The 19650-nt window shown below is 37.7% G+C and overlaps 3 protein-coding genes across 4 annotated transcripts in view; all 3 read right to left on the bottom strand.

The window, feature by feature from the left end:
- The window catches only part of dnajc10 (DnaJ (Hsp40) homolog, subfamily C, member 10), a 37530-nt gene extending 32734 nt beyond the window's left edge, over positions 1-4796 (bottom strand). For both annotated transcript variants that reach the window (XM_026912957.3, XM_026912958.3), the window contains exons 1-2: positions 4634-4796; positions 3340-3630 (exon numbers count right to left, since the gene is read on the bottom strand). In XM_026912957.3, coding sequence (XP_026768758.1) covers positions 3340-3558 — 219 coding nt within the window. In that variant the 5' untranslated portion in view covers positions 3559-3630; positions 4634-4796. The remainder of the gene's footprint in view (positions 1-3339; positions 3631-4633) is intronic.
- Positions 4797-8077: 3281 nt separating this feature from the next.
- On the bottom strand, positions 8078-11505 carry cxcr2 (chemokine (C-X-C motif) receptor 2). The gene is made up of 2 exons (XM_026912896.3): positions 11394-11505; positions 8078-10603 (listed from the first exon to the last, which is right to left on the bottom strand). Exons 1-2 carry the CDS (start codon positions 11394-11396, stop codon positions 9554-9556), a joined length of 1053 nt encoding a protein of 350 aa, XP_026768697.1. The 5' UTR covers positions 11397-11505; the 3' UTR covers positions 8078-9553.
- Positions 11506-15154: 3649 nt separating this feature from the next.
- Positions 15155-18954, bottom strand: LOC113523919 (C-X-C chemokine receptor type 1). The gene is made up of 2 exons (XM_026910004.3): positions 18611-18954; positions 15155-17520 (listed from the first exon to the last, which is right to left on the bottom strand). Exons 1-2 carry the CDS (start codon positions 18615-18617, stop codon positions 16445-16447), a joined length of 1083 nt encoding a protein of 360 aa, XP_026765805.1. The 5' UTR covers positions 18618-18954; the 3' UTR covers positions 15155-16444.
- Between the last annotated feature and the right edge of the window lie 696 nt (positions 18955-19650).

The following is a 19650-nucleotide window of genomic DNA, read 5'->3' as shown; positions in this document are numbered from 1 at the left end:
GAGATCAACGAAGTATTAGTTTAGTGGTGTGCACACTTACGCAACTAGTTTATTGTAAGTTTTTTTTTATTATTTCTATTTTCTTAGTTTCATTTTTTTACATCAAAAAAAACTAAGATCCTGTTATCACTTAGGTTTTAGCAGCTAAGTTGTTACCTCAGCTTGTCATGTTACTGAGAAACCACAATGCATGGCGACTTGTCTGTGGTGGAAAAGTCAAGTACTGACACTGGAGACTTCCATAAATGCTAACTGTCTTCTCAAGTAAAACTTCACCACATCAACAATTACACTGTGTACAATTTTCAAGAGAGCTGTGGAGTATATGTCAAAATTAGCAAACAGATTTACTCTATAACTCTTTTTCAGAAAACCTTGATGAGAATTAAGCACAAGATGAGAACGTTTTTACGAAAAAGACTACTGGCAAAGTGGTTGTTTCTTCAACTCCTTCATCCAAGATGGCGGCACGCTAGGACCCAGAGGCTACTTTTGCTATTTTTGTTGCCTGTACATGTTTGTGGACAATCTCTCCCACTCCCTCCCACAATCCTTCCAGAAGAATGCTCTGCAGAATCAGATCAAGGACTGCCAGACTGAGTAACAGCTTCTACCTTCAGGTTGTCAAGACTCCTGAACACTATGCTGCCTCTGCCAAACTCATTGTAGTCGCAGCTTTGGTTTCCTGAGTTTACTGACAGTACTGTGAGGTCTCTTGAAGACGAGTGGTTATGCCACAGCGCTCTCACCGCTGCGGCCCGGGTTCGGTTCCCGACCACGGAACCAACCCAAACCCGGTTAAAATTGGGGAGGGTTGTGTCAGGAAGGGCATCTGGTGTAAAAACTGAATACGCGGACCAATGATCCGCTGTGGCGACCCCTAACAGGAGCAGCTGAAAGAGGAACACCGACAATACTGTATTCTATTTTAATGGCACGCATGTTAACTAATAGCTTGATTTGAGTTATTAAGTTGTTAGGTTCTGGGGTCCAAACCAGCAGCACTTTGGTGCAGGAACCAGACTGATGTTATCAGCCAAGTAACAGCTCGTTAGTGGTGTTTTTTAAACGGCGTCCAGGAAGCAACACTGGTCTACACTGCACCTCTCTGAAACACTCAGAAGTAAAAAGCTCATAACAGGAGTGTTACCACACACGAACATACTGAGAAATGTTCACATGTTTAAATGAGAAATGAGTGATATGTGGTTAAAAAAAAAAAATATTACTTCCTGATACACAGTGACCCTAAAAAGTACTTGAACATTTAAACTACATATACAAATGTATGTTTTTTTTTTAACACAGTGAAATTCAAACATGTCAAACCAAGTGACACTTATTTTAAAGAAAGATGCCTCAAGCAAACTTTTCTAGCAAAACCTTTCCCAAAATATATATTGCCATGTTTAAAAATATAAAAATAATAGATATACTGGTCATAATTGGACAAAAAACTTCCTAGGTCCAGCTGGTTAAAAGTAATTGCAACAATGACCAAGAAGAGGAAAGTAAGTTTTGAGAAAAGGTCTAACATTAGCTGTTTGCACAAAGAAAGCCACTCTATTCACCAGATCAGCAAAAAAAAAAAAAAAAAAAAAAAAAAAAAAAAAAAAAAAAAAAAAAAAAGGTCAAAGACTTATGAATGAAAGGAAACTTGTGGGTACAATTAAGAAAAACAGGTAAGAAACAGGCTTCAGACATCAGTGAGAATTACCAGATACAGCTAGAGCACAAACTATTCAAAACTGGATCAGTGAGCATGCCAGCAGCTTCTGGAGAACTGTCTCATTTTCAGATGAATCTCAATTTAACTTGGATCTGACGCTAGAAAGCTATACTGTCTATAACACTGTCTATAACACTGTCTATAACACTGTCTATAACACTGTCTATAACACTGTCTATAACACTGTCTATAACACTGTCTATACAGTTCGCTGGTCTGAGGAGGAAAATATACGTTACTCATCACAGTTAGCTGGCTAGATTGTTGCTAACAAAAGACAAACATGGAGGTGTTCCCAGGTTTTTCCCACTTTGTAGCTCAAACACAGTGAAGTTAAAAAAAAAATGACGTAATTCAGAGTTTCGACTTCCCACTTCTGAGGTAAGTTAAATGCAGCATTAACTCTCCCGTGAACAATTTTCGAACAAAATCGTTTGAAACGAGGTCCGTTATCTGCAGGTTTAAAGACGATGATGCGATCTACACATCTTGATGGCTATCCGTTTTTCAGATTGAGTTTTTCCTCACTGATGGATAAACACACAATGTCATTGGTCTGTTTTTGAAAGCGTTCACCGCCACCCCCCCCTCCCCCGACCCCCTCCAAAAACTTTTCCCCTTTAACCATTTCAGCTCTAACTCAATATAACTTTTCATAAAACACAATTGTTTCATTTTATTTCATTTCATTTCATCAGCCGGCTTTGGTCACTCAGTTTCTAGTAAATTCTTTATCCTTATCCTGGTCAGGGTTGCTGTGAATCTGGAACATGCCCGGGGAACGTTTCCTCCGTAGACCACTGCTGAACTACATTTTCAGACATTTTGTATCCTTTGTCTGTTACAGTAGTTACTGGAGATGTCAGCGCATTAGCTAGCAACCAACACTGCTGTTGTTCAGAATACTTTTCCTGATGACGCTACATTTCCCCACCCCTGCGCCGCCCCCTGACATATCCGGTTCTGGGGTTCGAGAACCGATTTTTCCAGCCTGGAACTGCCTTCTCTGTGGCGCAATGGTTCGAGAACTGGCACAGGTCAGGAAACCGTACCGGAACCATGTCGGTGGAAAAGGGGCCGGAGAGAGACAGGATGGGAAAACACCCTGGATAGGACATCAGTCTATTGTAACTCCCCATGCACGCACACACACACACACACACACACTCATTTATACCTTGGGGCAATTTAGCATCACCAATCCTCTTAGAAGCATATTTTTAGGATGTGAGAGGAACCCTAAGAACCAGGAGAAGCCCCACACACACACATACACAGGCAGAACATGTGAAACACCACACACACACACACACACACACACACACATTTATAGTTTCGAGCAATTTAGCATCACCAATCCTCTTAGAAGCCTGTTTTCAGGATGTGAGAGGAAATCTGAGATCCAGGAGTAAACCACGCCCCCCCCCCCCCCCCCCACCCCCACCCCCCCCACCCCCCAAACACACACACACACACACACACACACACAGGCAGAACATGTGAAACACCACACACACACACACACACACACACACAGTAACTTGATCTCAGAACCAACCCAGGAACCCTGGAGCTGTGAGGCAGTGATCATTCCTCGTCAGGATACTCACCGGATTCTTGTCCGGGTGCATGGTAAGGGCGAGCTTCTTGAAGGCCTGTCGGATCTCCCGGGTGCTGGCTTCTCTCGAAATACCCAGCAACTTATAGTAATCCTCGTCTGAGTGAATCGTCACCACCAGCCATGTCAGGGTGAACAGGAACAGCAGAGATTTCATGGAAAGCGTCACACCATCCTGGAATAACGGGGAAGATGATCTCTGGCGTCTCATTGCTGCCGGGAATCTCAAGCTTCGTGGACTTGTGCGGAGTTAAAATACTGGTTTCATCTCCAATAAGGAATCCTGTGTGCACAGAGGTGGCATAAAAGTTACAGAAGCATCTGTATCTTTCTCCTGATTTCACATGGAGACATAAAACACTCAGGTGTACATGTTGACACAGGGTGGAGCTCCTTTAATCTGATAGCAGACTGAATCCTGGAGGCAGCAGGAACTCACGTATCTAAATGCCAAATACTAAGAACATCTAGATATATAACATTTATAATAACCTTAATAAGTGTTATATTGTTATATATGACATGTATAACTGTGTGTGTTAACTGTGTTATGGTCTTCACTATAATATATTTCACACAAAGCAGTTTAGAGGTTGCTTAGATTTCTCTCTCTCAAACCTAGAATCTGTTTTTAAACTAGAAAATAAAAATAGAACACAAAATATTAACACATCCGTAAACTGATACCTAGTCGTCGGTTTTATATTTGCTACCTGTATTCCGCCTCCTTCACTATGATTGGTTACAAGTTTGCACTCAGGAACGCTCCAGAGAACAGCAGCCAATCAGAGACGGACGCGCACTACTATTAGCCAATCAAAGGAAAGGAAGGCGGGGCATGTCGGAAAACGAGTGCGGAAACCATGCTGAGCTAAGCTAAGCTAGTTAATATGAGGAGCATAACTGGATAACTTTAAATATTAAGCTGTAAGTAGAACAAGCACGGTTTAACTCATAGACTTGCGTGAAGGTAGATGATAAATATTTGTTATTAATTTATGATAAACCAATCAAACACATAGCTATAATGCGAGCTAGCTGGAAAAAGTTAGGCTAACTAACATTAAACAGTCTCGTCGATGTTGAACACAAACACCCAAAGAAGACTTTGTGTGTATTATTCCTTTGTAATACTACTAATAAAAATATTTCATGCCGGATTGTTCAGCACTGAAACAGATTTCACGTTATTTTCATTAAGAAGTTGTTGCCATGGTGATATGATGAGCTGTAGATGTAGTACAGACAGAGCCACGTTCAAATAAATAAAAAAACATGCAAATTACCTTTAATTACAAAATGCTGTGATAAAGCATGTGGGTATTCTCAGTAACTTTTCATGTTATATCCAGTACACACACACACACACACACCACATAACCTGCAGGTGATGCCGGTATCCTCTCCGCCCATACACATACACGCACGCGACGCACGCTGGGCGACGTAATGACGCAACTTCCGGTTGTATACTGGTACATGCTATTTAATTTTTTTTTTATAGGATTATTATTCGTATTGTGTTCTTTACATTTTTTTTTACTTACTTGCTACTAAAGCCAAACACACATTATATATATATATATATATATATATATATATATATATATATATATATATATATATACACATATATATATACACACACACACACACACATACATGTATGTGTGTGTGTGTGTGTATATATATATATGTATATATATATATATATATATATATATATATATATATATATATATGTGTGTGTGTACACAGGGTGTCAAAACGTTTCCATACATAGGGCAAATTAACACTTTTAGGAAAATGTCTTCCAAAATTTTTCATGCTTAGTTTATATTATATTTGTTTTTCAGATAGCCTTTAAGAATGCCTTTGACAAAAGTAGAATGTATTCAAAACATTCTCATTGCTGGATCGCGAAGTTGTCGCAAGGTTGCAATGGACTTTAACAGGAAGCATGACAAGCACATCACATATGACACTGTTGCCAAACTTAACAAATTCAAAAAAGATTGGAAATGTTGTGGACCGAAGAAAAAACCACAAACACCCACTGACGAAGGCACAACCAGTGTGATGCTACGTTACATAGTCCCCTATCCATGGAAACTTTTGGGACACCCCCTATATATACATACACATATATGACCCAACTCAAGCATATAAATCCTATGTACACTATACAGCCAAAAGCATGTGGACACTTGACCAGACCATCACACCCATATGTGGTTCTTCTCCAAACTGTTGCCACAAAGGTGGAAGTAGCTGTATGCTGTAGCATTGCAATTTCCTTTCACTGAAACTAAGAGCCCCAAACCTGTTCCAGCATGACAGTGAAGACATGAAGACACTGTTTGCCAAGGTTGGAGTGGAAGAACTCAAGTGTTCTGTACAGAGCCCTGACCTCAACCCCACTGAACACCGACTGCACCCTGGACCTCCTCACCCAACATCAGTGTCTGATCTCATTAATGTTCTTGTGGCTGAATGAGCGCAAATCCCCAAAGCCACGCTCCAAAATCTAGAGGAAAGCCTTCCCAGAAAAGTGGAGGTTATTATAACAACAGTGGGGAACTAAATCTGGAATGGGATGTTCAACAAAGCACATATGAGTGTGATGATCAGGTGTCCACAAACTTTTGGTCATAAAGTATATTATGTAAGGTATAAATCATCTGGATATGTGCTGTTATAGGAAAATAATCCACGATGAGGTGATGTGATGCGAAACAGAAGTAAGTCTGTTAAATACAAACATGACCATTACTACACCAAAGCTGATCATTTTCTAATAACACCACAAACAGCGCAAAGGGTTTTATTCCTCTTATACCACAGCACTTTGCCAAGGCTAACACTTTTTATTCATTAATGAACAACACATACTCTCTATCCATTTATATTTGCATTAAATGTTGTGAATTGTCCATGAAACAAGTTAGTTCCTGTTGTCATTTATGTTTTATTCGTGTTTTATTCCCCTTACACACAGCAGTTTGCCAACAGTTACAATTTTAGATTTATTAATGAATGACATATCAAGATCTTTAACCATTTATAGTTACATTTAATGTTGTGGAAGATCTGCGAGACCAGTTAGTTCCTGTTGTCACTTATAGCAGCTATAAACAGACTTTTGTCTCATTTTTCTCTCATGCAGTTAAGCTAATAAGACAAAAAAAAAATCGCAGCTTGTTGTTTACTGAGAAACTGAAAAGAGCAGTCATGTGCCCTGAAGACTCGACAGTGGTTTGCTTCTTACCTGGATGGTCTGTCATTTCAGATGACATGGAGGAGATCCACACCTGCTCCATGCAGATTCTCTACTGGTGTCCCACAAGGCTCAGTGCTGGGTCCTCTTCTGTTCTTCCTGTATACTCAATCTCTCAGTGAGGTCACATCCCCACATCGCTTTTCATACCACTGCTATGCCGACGACACTCAACTCATCCTCTCCGTTACTCACTCACGTACTCATGTCTAACACTCATTTCTCACACTTCATAGTTTCAACCCACAGTCCTCTTTGAGCCACTGGTTGTACCAAATGAACTGACTCCTCAGTATATAATAATGTTTATATCTCAGTGCTGTAGAACTCTTAAATCTGAAGGCATTTATTAATTTTCTATAACAGCATCTCTGACAATAATTCCAGCTAAAAATAACATTTATATTAACATGATTATTCTGATCTGTTATCGTTTCTGTAGTATCAACTTATACAGGGACTTGTATGGCAGACAAGTCCCCTGTGTATGTACAAAAAACGTGTAATCATTGATGTGGTGAGGTTTTCTATGAGATGTTTATTTAGCATTTTTTGGAAGGATTCTCCAGTTTCAACAGTTTATTTGATTGCTTATTTATTGTTTATTTTTCCAACACAGAAAAGTCTTCAGATGAAGTTTGCAGTTTCTCTGAAATATTCAAATTCAAATTTTATTTGTCTCACACACACACAACCATACACAGTACAATGTGCACCAAAATGCTTTTTTTTTTTACAGCTGTCAGTGACATAAAATAGAAATGACAGGCTGCATTTTTTCTTATTAACTTCAAGAAAAAGGAAAAAAAGACTGATGATAATAAAGACTGATTATGTTTTAGTTGCTACAGTACTTTTCCTAACACATGCTTCCTGCAAGGGAGATTTTTTTGCAAAAATCTCTTATCAGTAACATTTAAACAAAAAGGTTTTAGCAAATTCTGCAGATTGTTATCAATGAGTTCTGAGATTTCCTCCAGCACCTGTCTTTCATGACTCATTTGTGGATTACATTGTATATCAAGTACATACAACCTGACAAGCTTGAGTCTTTGCAGCTATGTGAATTAAGCAAAGAGGGTTTTTTTGGCCTGGAAAACAAATGATTTCTTTATGTCATTTCTTTTTTTATTATTTTAATGTATGTTGTATTATTTGTTCTAGTTCTTAAAAACATTGAAATAACATTATAACATCAAATATGAAACCTTACTGCTTGTAGAATAACAGTAATTTTAATAAATCATATTTCATGTTTTAGGATTAGATGGATCTATTTAAAACAGTCCCAAGTGTATTTTTCTGTTACTAAAGAACTTCCCTCTGCAAAGTAAGATAAGGGTTTTTTTTTTTGTTTTGTTTTGTTTTGTTTATTGATCTTCCGCCCCATGCCCCTTGGGTGTAGTTAAAGTAAGAAATGTTGAGGAAAAAATGTGAAAAGGACAGATTTGTTTTAATATTCAAATCATTTATTTTGTCAGTGCGAAAGAAAGAAAGAAAGATAGAAAGAAAGAAAGAAAGAAAGAACATCGGAAAATGTATTTTCTTCTCAGAAATGTACTTTTGCAAATATTTGTTTTCGGTTCCTCTTTTTACTTCTTATTGTCATCTTTATAAACTATTATACTCTACCCCTGTCTCTCTATTTGAACCTTAGGCTTGTACAATGCATTATCTTATATATTTTTTTATCCCAATTATTAGTAATATAAACAATGCTGATAAACGGGGTCTAAAAAAGTCCTTTCTCAGAAATCTTTCTGATGACAGGTGGTTGTTTAAGTGTGAAACATTTTTAAAAAGTGAGTTCATGGAACAGCCGTTAACATCGCCCTTTTGGTTGGTGTTAACCAAGAGGGTCTGAAAGGAACTAAAAAAAATCATCAAGATATGTTAGATAGAGGAACTTCAAAAATCAAGAAATCAAGCTGAACCAGGAAGATCTGTCTGCAGACCGGCAAGTATATATATGCAGTTCATATATGAATTAATATATTCAAATATTTCTGGGTAGACATTCCACAATCAGAATTAGTTTTTATAATTGCACTCAGTCAGGTGAGACCTCTTAGATATCTATTTATGTTGGTTTAGTCCATAGGATAGAGTTAGCAGTGAAGGTTCTGAACAATTCTAAATATGACCTGATATGAACATTAATGAATATGGCTTAAAAATCCACTCAGAAATCCCATCCAATTTGTTCACATTAGCTAGCTAACTATTGTTAGCTGTACAGATGAAGAATATGAATAATGACTTTAACAAAAAACTCTCAAAAATCCTGCCAGGTTTGTCAGCTAGCTAGCTACCATTAGCATATAGACTATGAACATATATTACAGATTAATGAATATGACTGAAAATTGTTTTCAGAAATCCTGTCAAGTTAGCAAGCTAAGTACTGTTAGCAGTGTAGATTACGAACATTTATGCCTGAAAAATCCTCTCAAAATCCTGTCAGGTTTGATCATGTTAGCAAACTAAATACAGTTAGCAGTATAGATCAGGAACATTTATGAATATAAATTTAGATGTTATAGATGCAGTGTTAGCAGTGAGATTAAGAATAATTGCGAATATTACGTCCTCTCAAGGTATGCCAAGGTATCTTAAATTATGTGAAAATACAAGAGCATGAATGGCTATAATGTCATAACTACTTAACTACTTAACTTCCTTACTTAAACTATTTTTGGACTCAAAGACCGACCCACTTTCCCATTTATGGTCTTTACGGCCCACACAGAGTTGCTCTTATTTACACATAGGGACTCCATGATGCCCATATTTTCATATATGAATTTATGTTGTCTGTGATCTGAAGAAAGTCCTGATTGAGGTGAGCACATAATATTTCATATTGGAAATCTTCCACCTTTTAGCACAGATCTTAAAAAAAAAAAAGGCATAAAGGTTAATGGAAGCTCTACAGTGTCACAGAAGTGTGTCTGGTGCTGCCTGAACTGTAGACTGATCCAGCTCGGTAGCGAATGAACAGTTCCCTGGTCACAAGTCCCTTTTTCGAGAGCAAAGCCAGCAGATGGTTCCTGAACTTCTTGCCCACAAAGGCATAGAGGATCGGATTGATGGCGCAGTGCATAAAGGCCAAAGCCTGGGTGATATACATGGCCACCTCCAGATTATCTCGACTGTGGCATGTGTCTTTGACAAGCCCACCTCGCATCAGCGTGTCCACAAGCACAGCCACATTATTAGGTAGCCAGCAGATGACAAAAGCCAGCACCACACACAAGATCACTCTCATTGCTTTGTGTTTTTGGCTGTTACGTGAACGAAAGAGGGTTCCAACTGTGCAGCCGTAGCAGACCATCATGACTGTAAGAGGAAAAAAAAAGCCAAGGACGTGACGGAGGACTCGCAATCCCAAACGCCAATCGTCCATCTTCTCCGCCGTAACGTTCTCATAGCAATGCAGTACTTCACTGTTATTTATACTCAGTGCTTCTCGCTGCACCACGACGGGAATGGACAGCATAGTGGCCCCTAGCCATACCAAGCCACAGACTAACCTCACTACATGGTGCTGCTTTGAGAGGAATTGAGTGGCTTTGACGATGGCCACGTAGCGGTCGATGCTAATGCATGCCAGCAGGAAGACGCAGCTGTAGAACGCCGCTTCCTGGACACCCGAGAGCAACTTGCACAGAAAAGTGCCGAAAACCCAAGACGATTCGTTGATGTAGACGGCCCAGAAGGGCAGTGTGAGTGAGAACAGCAGGTCAGCAATTGCCAGGTGCATCAGGTAGACGTCAGTAGATGTTCTGTGCTTCTTCATGGTGCACACAGCAAACATCACCACACTATTCCCCATGAGACCAAGGAAGAACACAACGATGTAGCCAATCACAACCCCAGTGCCGTTTACTGCAACAAGGTTACTGGTACAGGGAACGGAGAACTCAAGTTCTGAAAGGATGTAGTTGTACAAATCTTCGCCCATGTTTGACATGTTGGACTGGAAAAGAAGACAAGCTGTCACATAAACCAAATTTAATTTCATGAAGTGGTTTGCTGAAAAATGAATTGTACACAATTTTTTTTCTTGCCTCACCTGGAGTGTTGTTTGCTTCTTTAGTTCTATACTTGAACTACCAGTGTAATGTAGCCAATAACTAACAAAAGTCTATCTTATAAAATACATTTTTGAAACATATGCACCTCAAACTGTGTCTAGTTCTTCAGTGATATCACGCAGACTTGCCGATGTGGTTTAGGAGGCAGAGTGCAACTACACACACGATCAACACTTCACTGTGTAGCTGAACGCTTATGTTATAGAGGTAGGGCAATTGGATATCGTTAAGCACTATATGTAGATGATGATACAGTTTTACTTTGAACTTAAAGTTGTAAATATGAACTTTGTAAAACCCTGAAAATTTGATAAAATTGTTTATTTAGAAATCTACAGCTACAGTGTATGAAGATTTAGACATTTATTTATGGAAAATATTTTGGGTAAGATATAGTGCTTCCATCACTTTACATTAGCAACCATGTAGCAACCACCTAAATCTGGGATAAATAAAAAAAGAAAATGCTTCACATGCTTCACAGGAAACAAAGAATGAAATAAGGCAACTTGTACCACAATAAAGTGAAATTAGGTAAAAAAAAAAGTGCATAGATAAACAAGAATTGAAACATTTATTTATTTTTTTTACTATTTTTTTTTACAGTTGTTCATGGATATTTCTATTAAATCTCAGTAAGCTCTGTTTTATTAAAATGATACATTTTCTTACCATTCTGATGATTTTTTGTGGCTGGAGAAGATAAATCCACTAAGTTGAAGCAAACAGGCAGCTGCTCATGAGTGCAAAAGCTCCTCTGTTGCCACTAGTGGAATAGACACACGCTTCATACAGAAAAACAAATTATCATGGCCAGGTTCTTCCTGTGTGTGAAGTATAGTCAAGACATGCGCAAAGATAATAATCAGCAGTTTCACAATAGAAGAGGTTTGTGGTGTTTAAACATCACACTTGTCCATGTGTACTATACATTCGTGTTTAAATAGTTTAAAAACTAAAAAAGTAGAAAAAAATATAAAGATATACTGTATATTTAATGGACATGCTGTACTATCGGCGCCTTATTTGTAATTATTGTTTTTATTGCAGCTTAAGTTGCATAACTGTGTTACTACAACAGCCAGATTGTTGTACCTCCTGAATTATTATACATTGCATTTGTCACATCTTCGTGAAGTTATAGACAAAGCTTGCAGTATTATTAAGAAATAAAAGAATGAAAGCATATATGAAATGATATTCAAATGAGAACTCACCAAATGCTTGCAAAGAAATGTACAGTGCCATGTATAAGCACTCCCTCCCCCTTAAACTTTTAACTCTCCACCATTAAATACATTTTTTTTTAAAACTGACAAAATATGGTACTATTGCAGACTGTCTACCAAAATTTAGTGAAAGTGGTAAGAATGTCCTCCTTCACAGGTCAACCATATCACAGACACTCCACAAAGGTGGGTTTTATGGAAGAGAGGCAAGACGAAAGCGTCTTTTTTTTTTTTAATTAAAAAAAAAAAAAACACCATATGAAAATCAGCAAACATGTGCAAAAAAGTTAATTTCTGGCCTTGGCACAAAGGAATTGGTGCATTTGCCGGAAACCTAACACTACTCATCACCCTGAAAACACCATCCTTGCAGTGAAGCATGGTGGTGGGAGCATCATGTTGTAGGAATGTTTTTTTAATCAACAGGACTCGGAAACTGCTTAGAGTTGAGAGCAAGATGGATGGAGCAAGAAACCTGAGACTGGGGCTGAAGTTTCAACAGGACAGCAAAGCATACTACCGGAAAAAAGATATCAGCATCCAGATGTGCAAAGCTGATAGAGACATATCCCAGAAGATGTGCAGCTGTTATTTGCTGCCAAAGGTGGTTCTACAAAGTACTAATGCAGGGGGGTGAGAGTGAATGCTTATGCACCCAACAAATTTTGTGTACATCAAATGCTAAAAATCCTAATTAAGTTAATTTCACTACAAAAAAACTTGACACTAAAGAAAGTAGACGTCTGTGATTTAAACCTCTGTGGAGTTCAGCCTATTTAGGAATTCATAGCAGATGTGTCACATAATCAGCTTTTTCTGGAATTCATGCCAAAAGCAAAACGTAATCATGTTTCGGTTTGGTGTAAATTTAAAGCCAAAAAGGACCGAAACTCTACTTGTTGCGGGGCTGGTACTCTTATCTTTTGTACTTTGGATATAAATGTGGATATAATGTACCCTTAAATAGATATAAGGTACATAATTGTTACCTTTTAAAGCATAAAATGTGCACTGTATGCACCTTTCTAGGTAAAAAGATGAACGCGTTAAAGGTACAAAAGGTGTACGCTTGAGAGTACCACTACAGTGAAAGGAAAGGTACAGATCATTACGCTTTTTTGCTAAGAGTGTAAACTGAAAGAGCACTCTTGAGCAGTGTGGTTTGGAAAGTTCAACAAAGAGCAGGTCTGGAATGATTACGAAATCTCAGGTATTATGTCTCAGGTATTATTTAATGGACGTATACACCCTTCTCACTTCTTTTGCCAGAAGGGGGCAATAACGCACTAAGACAACAGCACCGATCGACATATTTGTTCAATTACTTAATCCATTTAATTCAAAGCTGTAATTAGTGAAATGTTTTTGTTAAAATATATAATGCAATCTTAATATCTAATCTTTTATACTTCTTTTTAAAAAAAATAAATAAATAAAATTTGGCATTTTATGCAATATATTAGCATCTAAATGTGTTGAGATTTTGGTGGCTCAAGATGTTTAACCCTTTAAACCGTGCTTAGAACACTGACTTATATAGAGAAAGTAGACATTTTACAAAAAATAATATGATCCTTTAAGTATGAAGAAGTGTTTGGGCCAGGCTGGATCCAAATTTGTCTATTTTAGGAAGTCCATTTCATTCAGAATATGCTTTCAGTAGCCCAGAAGGTTTTAACTCCTTAAATATGGTAAGTATGGCCATTTTTAAGGGTGAAGAAGGCTTTGGGCCACGCTGTATCTAGATTCTTCTATTGTCCAAAATCCATTTATTTCAGGATGTGCTGAGATTTTGGTGGCCCAAGATGTTTTAACACATTAAACAATGCTCTGAACAATGATGCATACAGAGAAATTAGATATTTTATGCAATATAATATGACAAAGGGTTTAAAAAATCTATTTCTTACCAACAATGAAAAAAAAATCCATTTGTGCAAGTGCTATAACTGGCTGTTTCAGGGATGGTTTAAATACACTACATGGTTTTAAAGTGAAAAATGAGTGTCCTCTACAGGCTCAGTGTTGAATCTGCAATCATTGAAGGTGGAAGATGAACCCCAGTAAGAATCTGTGAATGAGAAACCTATCACAGCAGGTGAAGTTTAATAAAGAAAAATAAAGAGAAATAAAGGTAGATCTGGTTTTATAAGGTAAGATGTAATTTCAAAAGCTGAAGTTGTCTTTGCTTTCTGCTAAGGTTTTTTTTTTTTTTTTTTTTTCCAACAGATGTGAACTTATTCAGTGGGTCAACAAAGTAGAGGAGCTAACATCTCCTCTTTTTACATGTTATTCCTAAACAGGACAGAGCAATAATAAATAATACATCTCAAACAGTAGCACTAATGTGTACTCTAATGTGTACCACTTGTTGTTGTATTGTAATCAGTCACAATAAGATCTATAAATGACGATTAAAAGCATCAACACTCATAGTAAAAAATAATAATAAAAGCTAGCAAATCACTAGGCATAGCTAGTAAAGCTAGTAACTCACTAGGTGTAGGCATAACACTATGTCTATGTTAACACTGCAAGCCTTGCTCAAATCTGTCTTTCGTGCATACATCTGAATTTATTGTTAGCTTATTCACATTGTCTTTTTAATATGGCCTAACATAACATAATATATAACATAACATAACTAACTATATTTCAAGTACAGTTAACAATGACTGTATACCTGTAAACTGTTATTGTATACTATAATGACATGTTTGTGCCATATTTGAGCTATAATGATGTTCATAAAAGGTTGAAGTCATCAGTACAATTTCATATTTAACTGCCTGAGATGTCAAATAAACCAAATGGTCCAATTACGATCATTTTTTCTTGTTTCTGTTTGAAAACTACTAGCTAGCCATGAAGTACAGGATGTTTACTGCAGGACAAAAAGAAGGCTAGATCTGGTGTTATAAGATGTTGTTTCTACCCTAGAATTTCCACATGTTCTTTTAATCATTTTCAGAGGAACTGTCAAAAAAGAAATAAGGTATTTTGTGGCAAGATTGGTTGATGGTAGATCATGCCACAACATAAATCTGTGCCATCGCCGCTCCTAAAATCCACCTAAGAGTGTATCAGGCTTATCAGTATAATTGAGATTTTATTTATTTTCTTTACATTTTTATATTTCCTCACACACCAGTTCCCCCACACCGAATTTTGTGAACAGGTAAAATATTTAGATAAAATATTAAATTTTTTCAAAATTCATGTCATTTATTTGAGTCTGTGAAACACACTGAGGCAAGTTTAGATATACAGTAGTGGATTCCAGAAATCGAAACAAGACATAAAATTAATCTTAAAAAACAGTACATTTTTTTTATTTCCATAAAATGTCAAAGTTCAAAGACAAAATACTGCAAAATAAAGCTGCCACAAAACAACCATTTTTCACCACAAAGATCCTTCCACATAATGGTAAGATAAGATGGTACAATAAGGTAAGCATTTTTAGTTTTCTGTGGCATCAACAATGGTTAAATAACAACGGTTATTCGGGAAATAAAAAATAGCTCTTCTATGCCATGACTCTGATCTCCATAGGTTAATGAATAAATATTATAGACCAAACAAAAAAATAATCCAGGATTAAACTCTACTGAAGTTTATTTCAGCCGTGTGTAAGCTGTGTGCATGTATATCAGCTGTTGAACAAAAGTTCTTCTTCAGAAAGTCCTCATTCATAACTCCATACATTTAAAATTCTGTTCCAATACTAATTACGTCTTATGAGTGACCAGCACTTTAAAAAATGTTATTTCGCAGATTGTAAGCTGATGCTCCATTGATTTGCTCACCTTTGTAGATGCCCAATCGCAGGGCAGTGCACTCACTGCCACATTTATCTCCATAGAGCTATTATTGCACCTAGTGGTCAAAATGGGAACTGTGACGAGCGCTAATAGAGACCCATTGGAGAAGAAATCACGCTGCCCCATGATCGGAGGAGAAGCAGTGGACAGAACAGTTAATGATAGGGTTGCCAGATTGGGCTAGCTTAAACATACTTAGCGGCCACCAAGATTTTGTTTGGTAGCAGATAATCAGAATTAAATCTAATACATTTCCACAAACAAAGGTAAAATATAAGTGCAGACAGTGTGATATATCATCTATGATATACAGAACCATTTATACTGTAAGACATACTGCAAAAATTGGGAGAGGGAAAGCGGGATTATGGAGTCGTACATCAGAAATGCATGTGCACCATGGTGAATTTGAAAAAAGGTGCATCTAAAATGTCTCAAAACAAGTTGCTAGACTGTATGTTGGATGACTATGTTGTAGACTTTTAACTGGATATTATGAGGTTACTCTGGAAGTTATAGTAGCCTATAGGGTGAAGTGATAATGATAAGTCAAGTCTGCCTCTCGAGGCTATGTTATTCTTGATGTTGTTCTGCTCCAAGCCTTTCCTAATAAATAGAAATTTTTTTAGACAGTGATGTCCATGCTGTGAAATCTTGCAAGAACTGTTGTTCAGAGGAAGTGGGACACACCCTCCGAAGTCTGCGAGGTGGACCTAGTGGACCTCGATGGCGTGCCACGCTCTATCGGCCATGTCTTGTGAATCATGTGGAAGAACCTCGTCCTGAACTTTTCTCCCACGAAGGCATACAGCACCGGGTTGACACAGCAGTGCAGCAGCGCCAGGCTCTGTGTGATAAACATGGCCAAGCTTACGGCATTTTGAGCTACACAACTGGGTTCCATCAGATTGGCTCTCAGAAGTGTATCGACCATGGTGGCCACGTTGAAGGGGGTCCAGCACAATAAGAAAGCCACCATCACAGCTGCAATGACTTTCATGGCTCTCTGGCGCTGAAAACCTCTCGTACGCAGCAGCCTGGCCACCGTCACACCATAGCACGTCAGCATGACACACAGAGGTAGCAGGAAGCCCAGAAGGTGCCTCAGTACACGAGTTGCTAGCCTCCATTCGTCTGCGTTGTCTAATTCGAAAAGTTCAGTGCAACTCGGCAATTCGTGGTCTTTCCTGTAATGGACTTCATTGTACAAGGCAGGGAGGGAAAGTAGGACACCCAAAATCCAGACCACGATGCAAACAGCCCAGGAACACACGATCCTTTGGCTCTTCCGGGCCTCCATAGCTCTCACGATGACCATGTAGCGATCCACACTAATGCAGACCAAAAAGAGGATGCTGGTGTAGAAGTTGGCTTCACTAACTAATTTGACCAGCTTGCACATGATGTCACCAAAGATCCATCCAGCCACGACAGAGGTGGAGAAGAAGGGGAGGGTGAGGGCCATCAGCATGTCAGCGATCACCAGGTGGAACAGGTAGATGTCAGATGCAGAAAGAAACCGCAGGTTAGAGAGGATCACCAGCCCAACAATCACATTGCCAGGGATGGCAAGGAGGAAGATCTGCACAAATAAAACGCACACCACAATGTTGAGGGTGTATGATGTGGTGAAAACCTGGCATGCTATGGTCGTCTCATCTATAATGTAGGAGGTGTTCAGGCTGTAGTTGAATTCCTGGTCGTAAAACTCAGAGAAATCCGTCAGAAGAAGTGATTTGTTTGGATCTAAAAGTGGAAAAGAGATTTGGAATTATTTTAGAATTAGAATTATTTTTATTTAGGGCACAATACAGATTAGATTGTGGATGTATCTTCACCTTCTTACTGCAGTGGACAAGCTCACCTGGTTACCATGGAGATTGTACTTCCCAAGAACTTGCATACACAACTACCATCCACAATATCGTAATACTTTTTAACACTTTTTGTACTGCTTCAGTGTTTTCTTTTTTTAGCTGTAATTATTGAAACTTATTAAAACTTGAATTATTAAAACCAGAGTCACCCAAGAGAGAATAGGTTCCCTTTTGAGTCTGGTTCCTCTAAAAGTTTCTTCCTCCTGTCATCTCAGGGAGCTTTTCCTCTCCACTGCCACCTTTGATTTGCTCATTGAAATAATCTAAATCTACATCTGGATTTCTGTCTATTTTAATCCCTTTCCTGAGAAAATGGCTTTTGGCAGTTAGATATAATGTAGCTTAGATATAATATATTTTGTACTGGACTGTCTTACCTATCTACCTACCTATTAATGTAAGTTCAATTCAAGTATGAAATTTTGGTCACAAATTAAAGGATAAACCGACATAACAGTAAGGTCTTAGTAAGGTTTTGAGCCACTACGAGCCAGCTTCAATGTGCCTTAGCATAGATTCTACAAATCTCTGGAAATGTACTGGAGCAATCAACATCGCTCTTCCAAAAAATTTTCCCTCAGCTAATGTTAGGTTAAAATCCAGTCACTATGACCTTCATAACATATGATTTACATCATCAAACCATTCAGTTAGAGCTTGTGCTCTGTGGATGCTGGCATTATTATTTTATGTTAAAATTAGCCTATTAGTCAGTATGTTCCATTCTTTAATGACGTACAAACTCTTCTCTGTAATATTTAATTTTTTGGAAAATGTTCGGAAATTAAAATTTTCCATTCTTCTGATACAGTAATGCAGAATATATCCAAAACAATATTTATATAAAAATTGAGTGCTTATGACTTGAAAATGAGATTTATGTCATATTTGTTATTTTGAATTTCTATTCTATTTTGTTAAAAAAAAAAAAACGGAGAAATAAAATTAGGCTCTCTTACCGTTCATTGTGGCTTCCTTTCCCAGCAGCTCAGAATGCGTAAGGTTCAGTAGTGATGTACACGAGTGTTAAGACAGCGATGAAGACGCACACAGCCATCAAGACGTGATGTTATATCCTGTTTACCCAATCCCAAAATCTGGGTCCCCAAAAGTACCAAATCTTCCCAGCTCTCTATATAAACCTTCATGTAAATAATAAAACATGAAACATTTTTATATTCCTCAATACCAATGGTATCAATGGCGAACCACTGTAGTTTCTTCCTTTAGTTAAAAAGAATAATAGTAAACAAGGTGAATGTTGCTCAAACTTGGCGTAGTGGACATCTGTCGGAAGAAGTTGAGGATGTTGGAGGATGTTGCATTTATGTGAAAAAAAAGCAGAAGATCATACTGGTGGTGATGAACGCTGACTGGGGAAGTTTTAAACACTCATTCAGTCACAAGATTACACTCGTGTCCAACTTGGGGTACCAATATGACCATAACACTGAACAAAGCCAAGAACAAAACATGTCACAATCTCAGCATGTGATTTATAAAATGAAACCAAAATATGTAAACTAGATCCAAACAAAGCATTTCCTATTTTCACTCTGATTGAAAGGAACCACATAGAGCCTTCATGACACATTCATAAGCAGTGCATGAATATTTAATAAAGTGATATTGGAGGATTGATGTTTGGGTCACGTGAATACCTGTGAGAAGACGTAAAAAGTAATTATGAAGTATGTTGCGTTGTGTTTACATGAAAGAGAGATGAAAGAGAAAACGTTTGACTGCTTGAGACTGTTGTATCTGTATTTGTTTTTTAACATCATCTTGGAGGTTATTAATTTTATCATTATTAATAGGGCAGTCATGAAGTGTTCTATTGGTATTGAATGCTTAGAAAAAAAAAGTCCTACGCTGTAAAAAAAAATTGCTGTAAATTTTAGTAATTTACTAGCAACTTGGGTTATTGATAGTAAACATCTGTAAAACATATTTAGAGTAAAGTACTGTAAGGTCATACATAAAAGTATAAAGTAACACA

This window comes from Pangasianodon hypophthalmus, chromosome 5 (assembly GCF_027358585.1).
Source record: "Pangasianodon hypophthalmus isolate fPanHyp1 chromosome 5, fPanHyp1.pri, whole genome shotgun sequence".
In the NCBI taxonomy this organism is placed as follows: domain Eukaryota; kingdom Metazoa; phylum Chordata; class Actinopteri; order Siluriformes; family Pangasiidae; genus Pangasianodon; species Pangasianodon hypophthalmus.
This window is presented reverse-complemented; position numbering and strand designations above follow the sequence as displayed.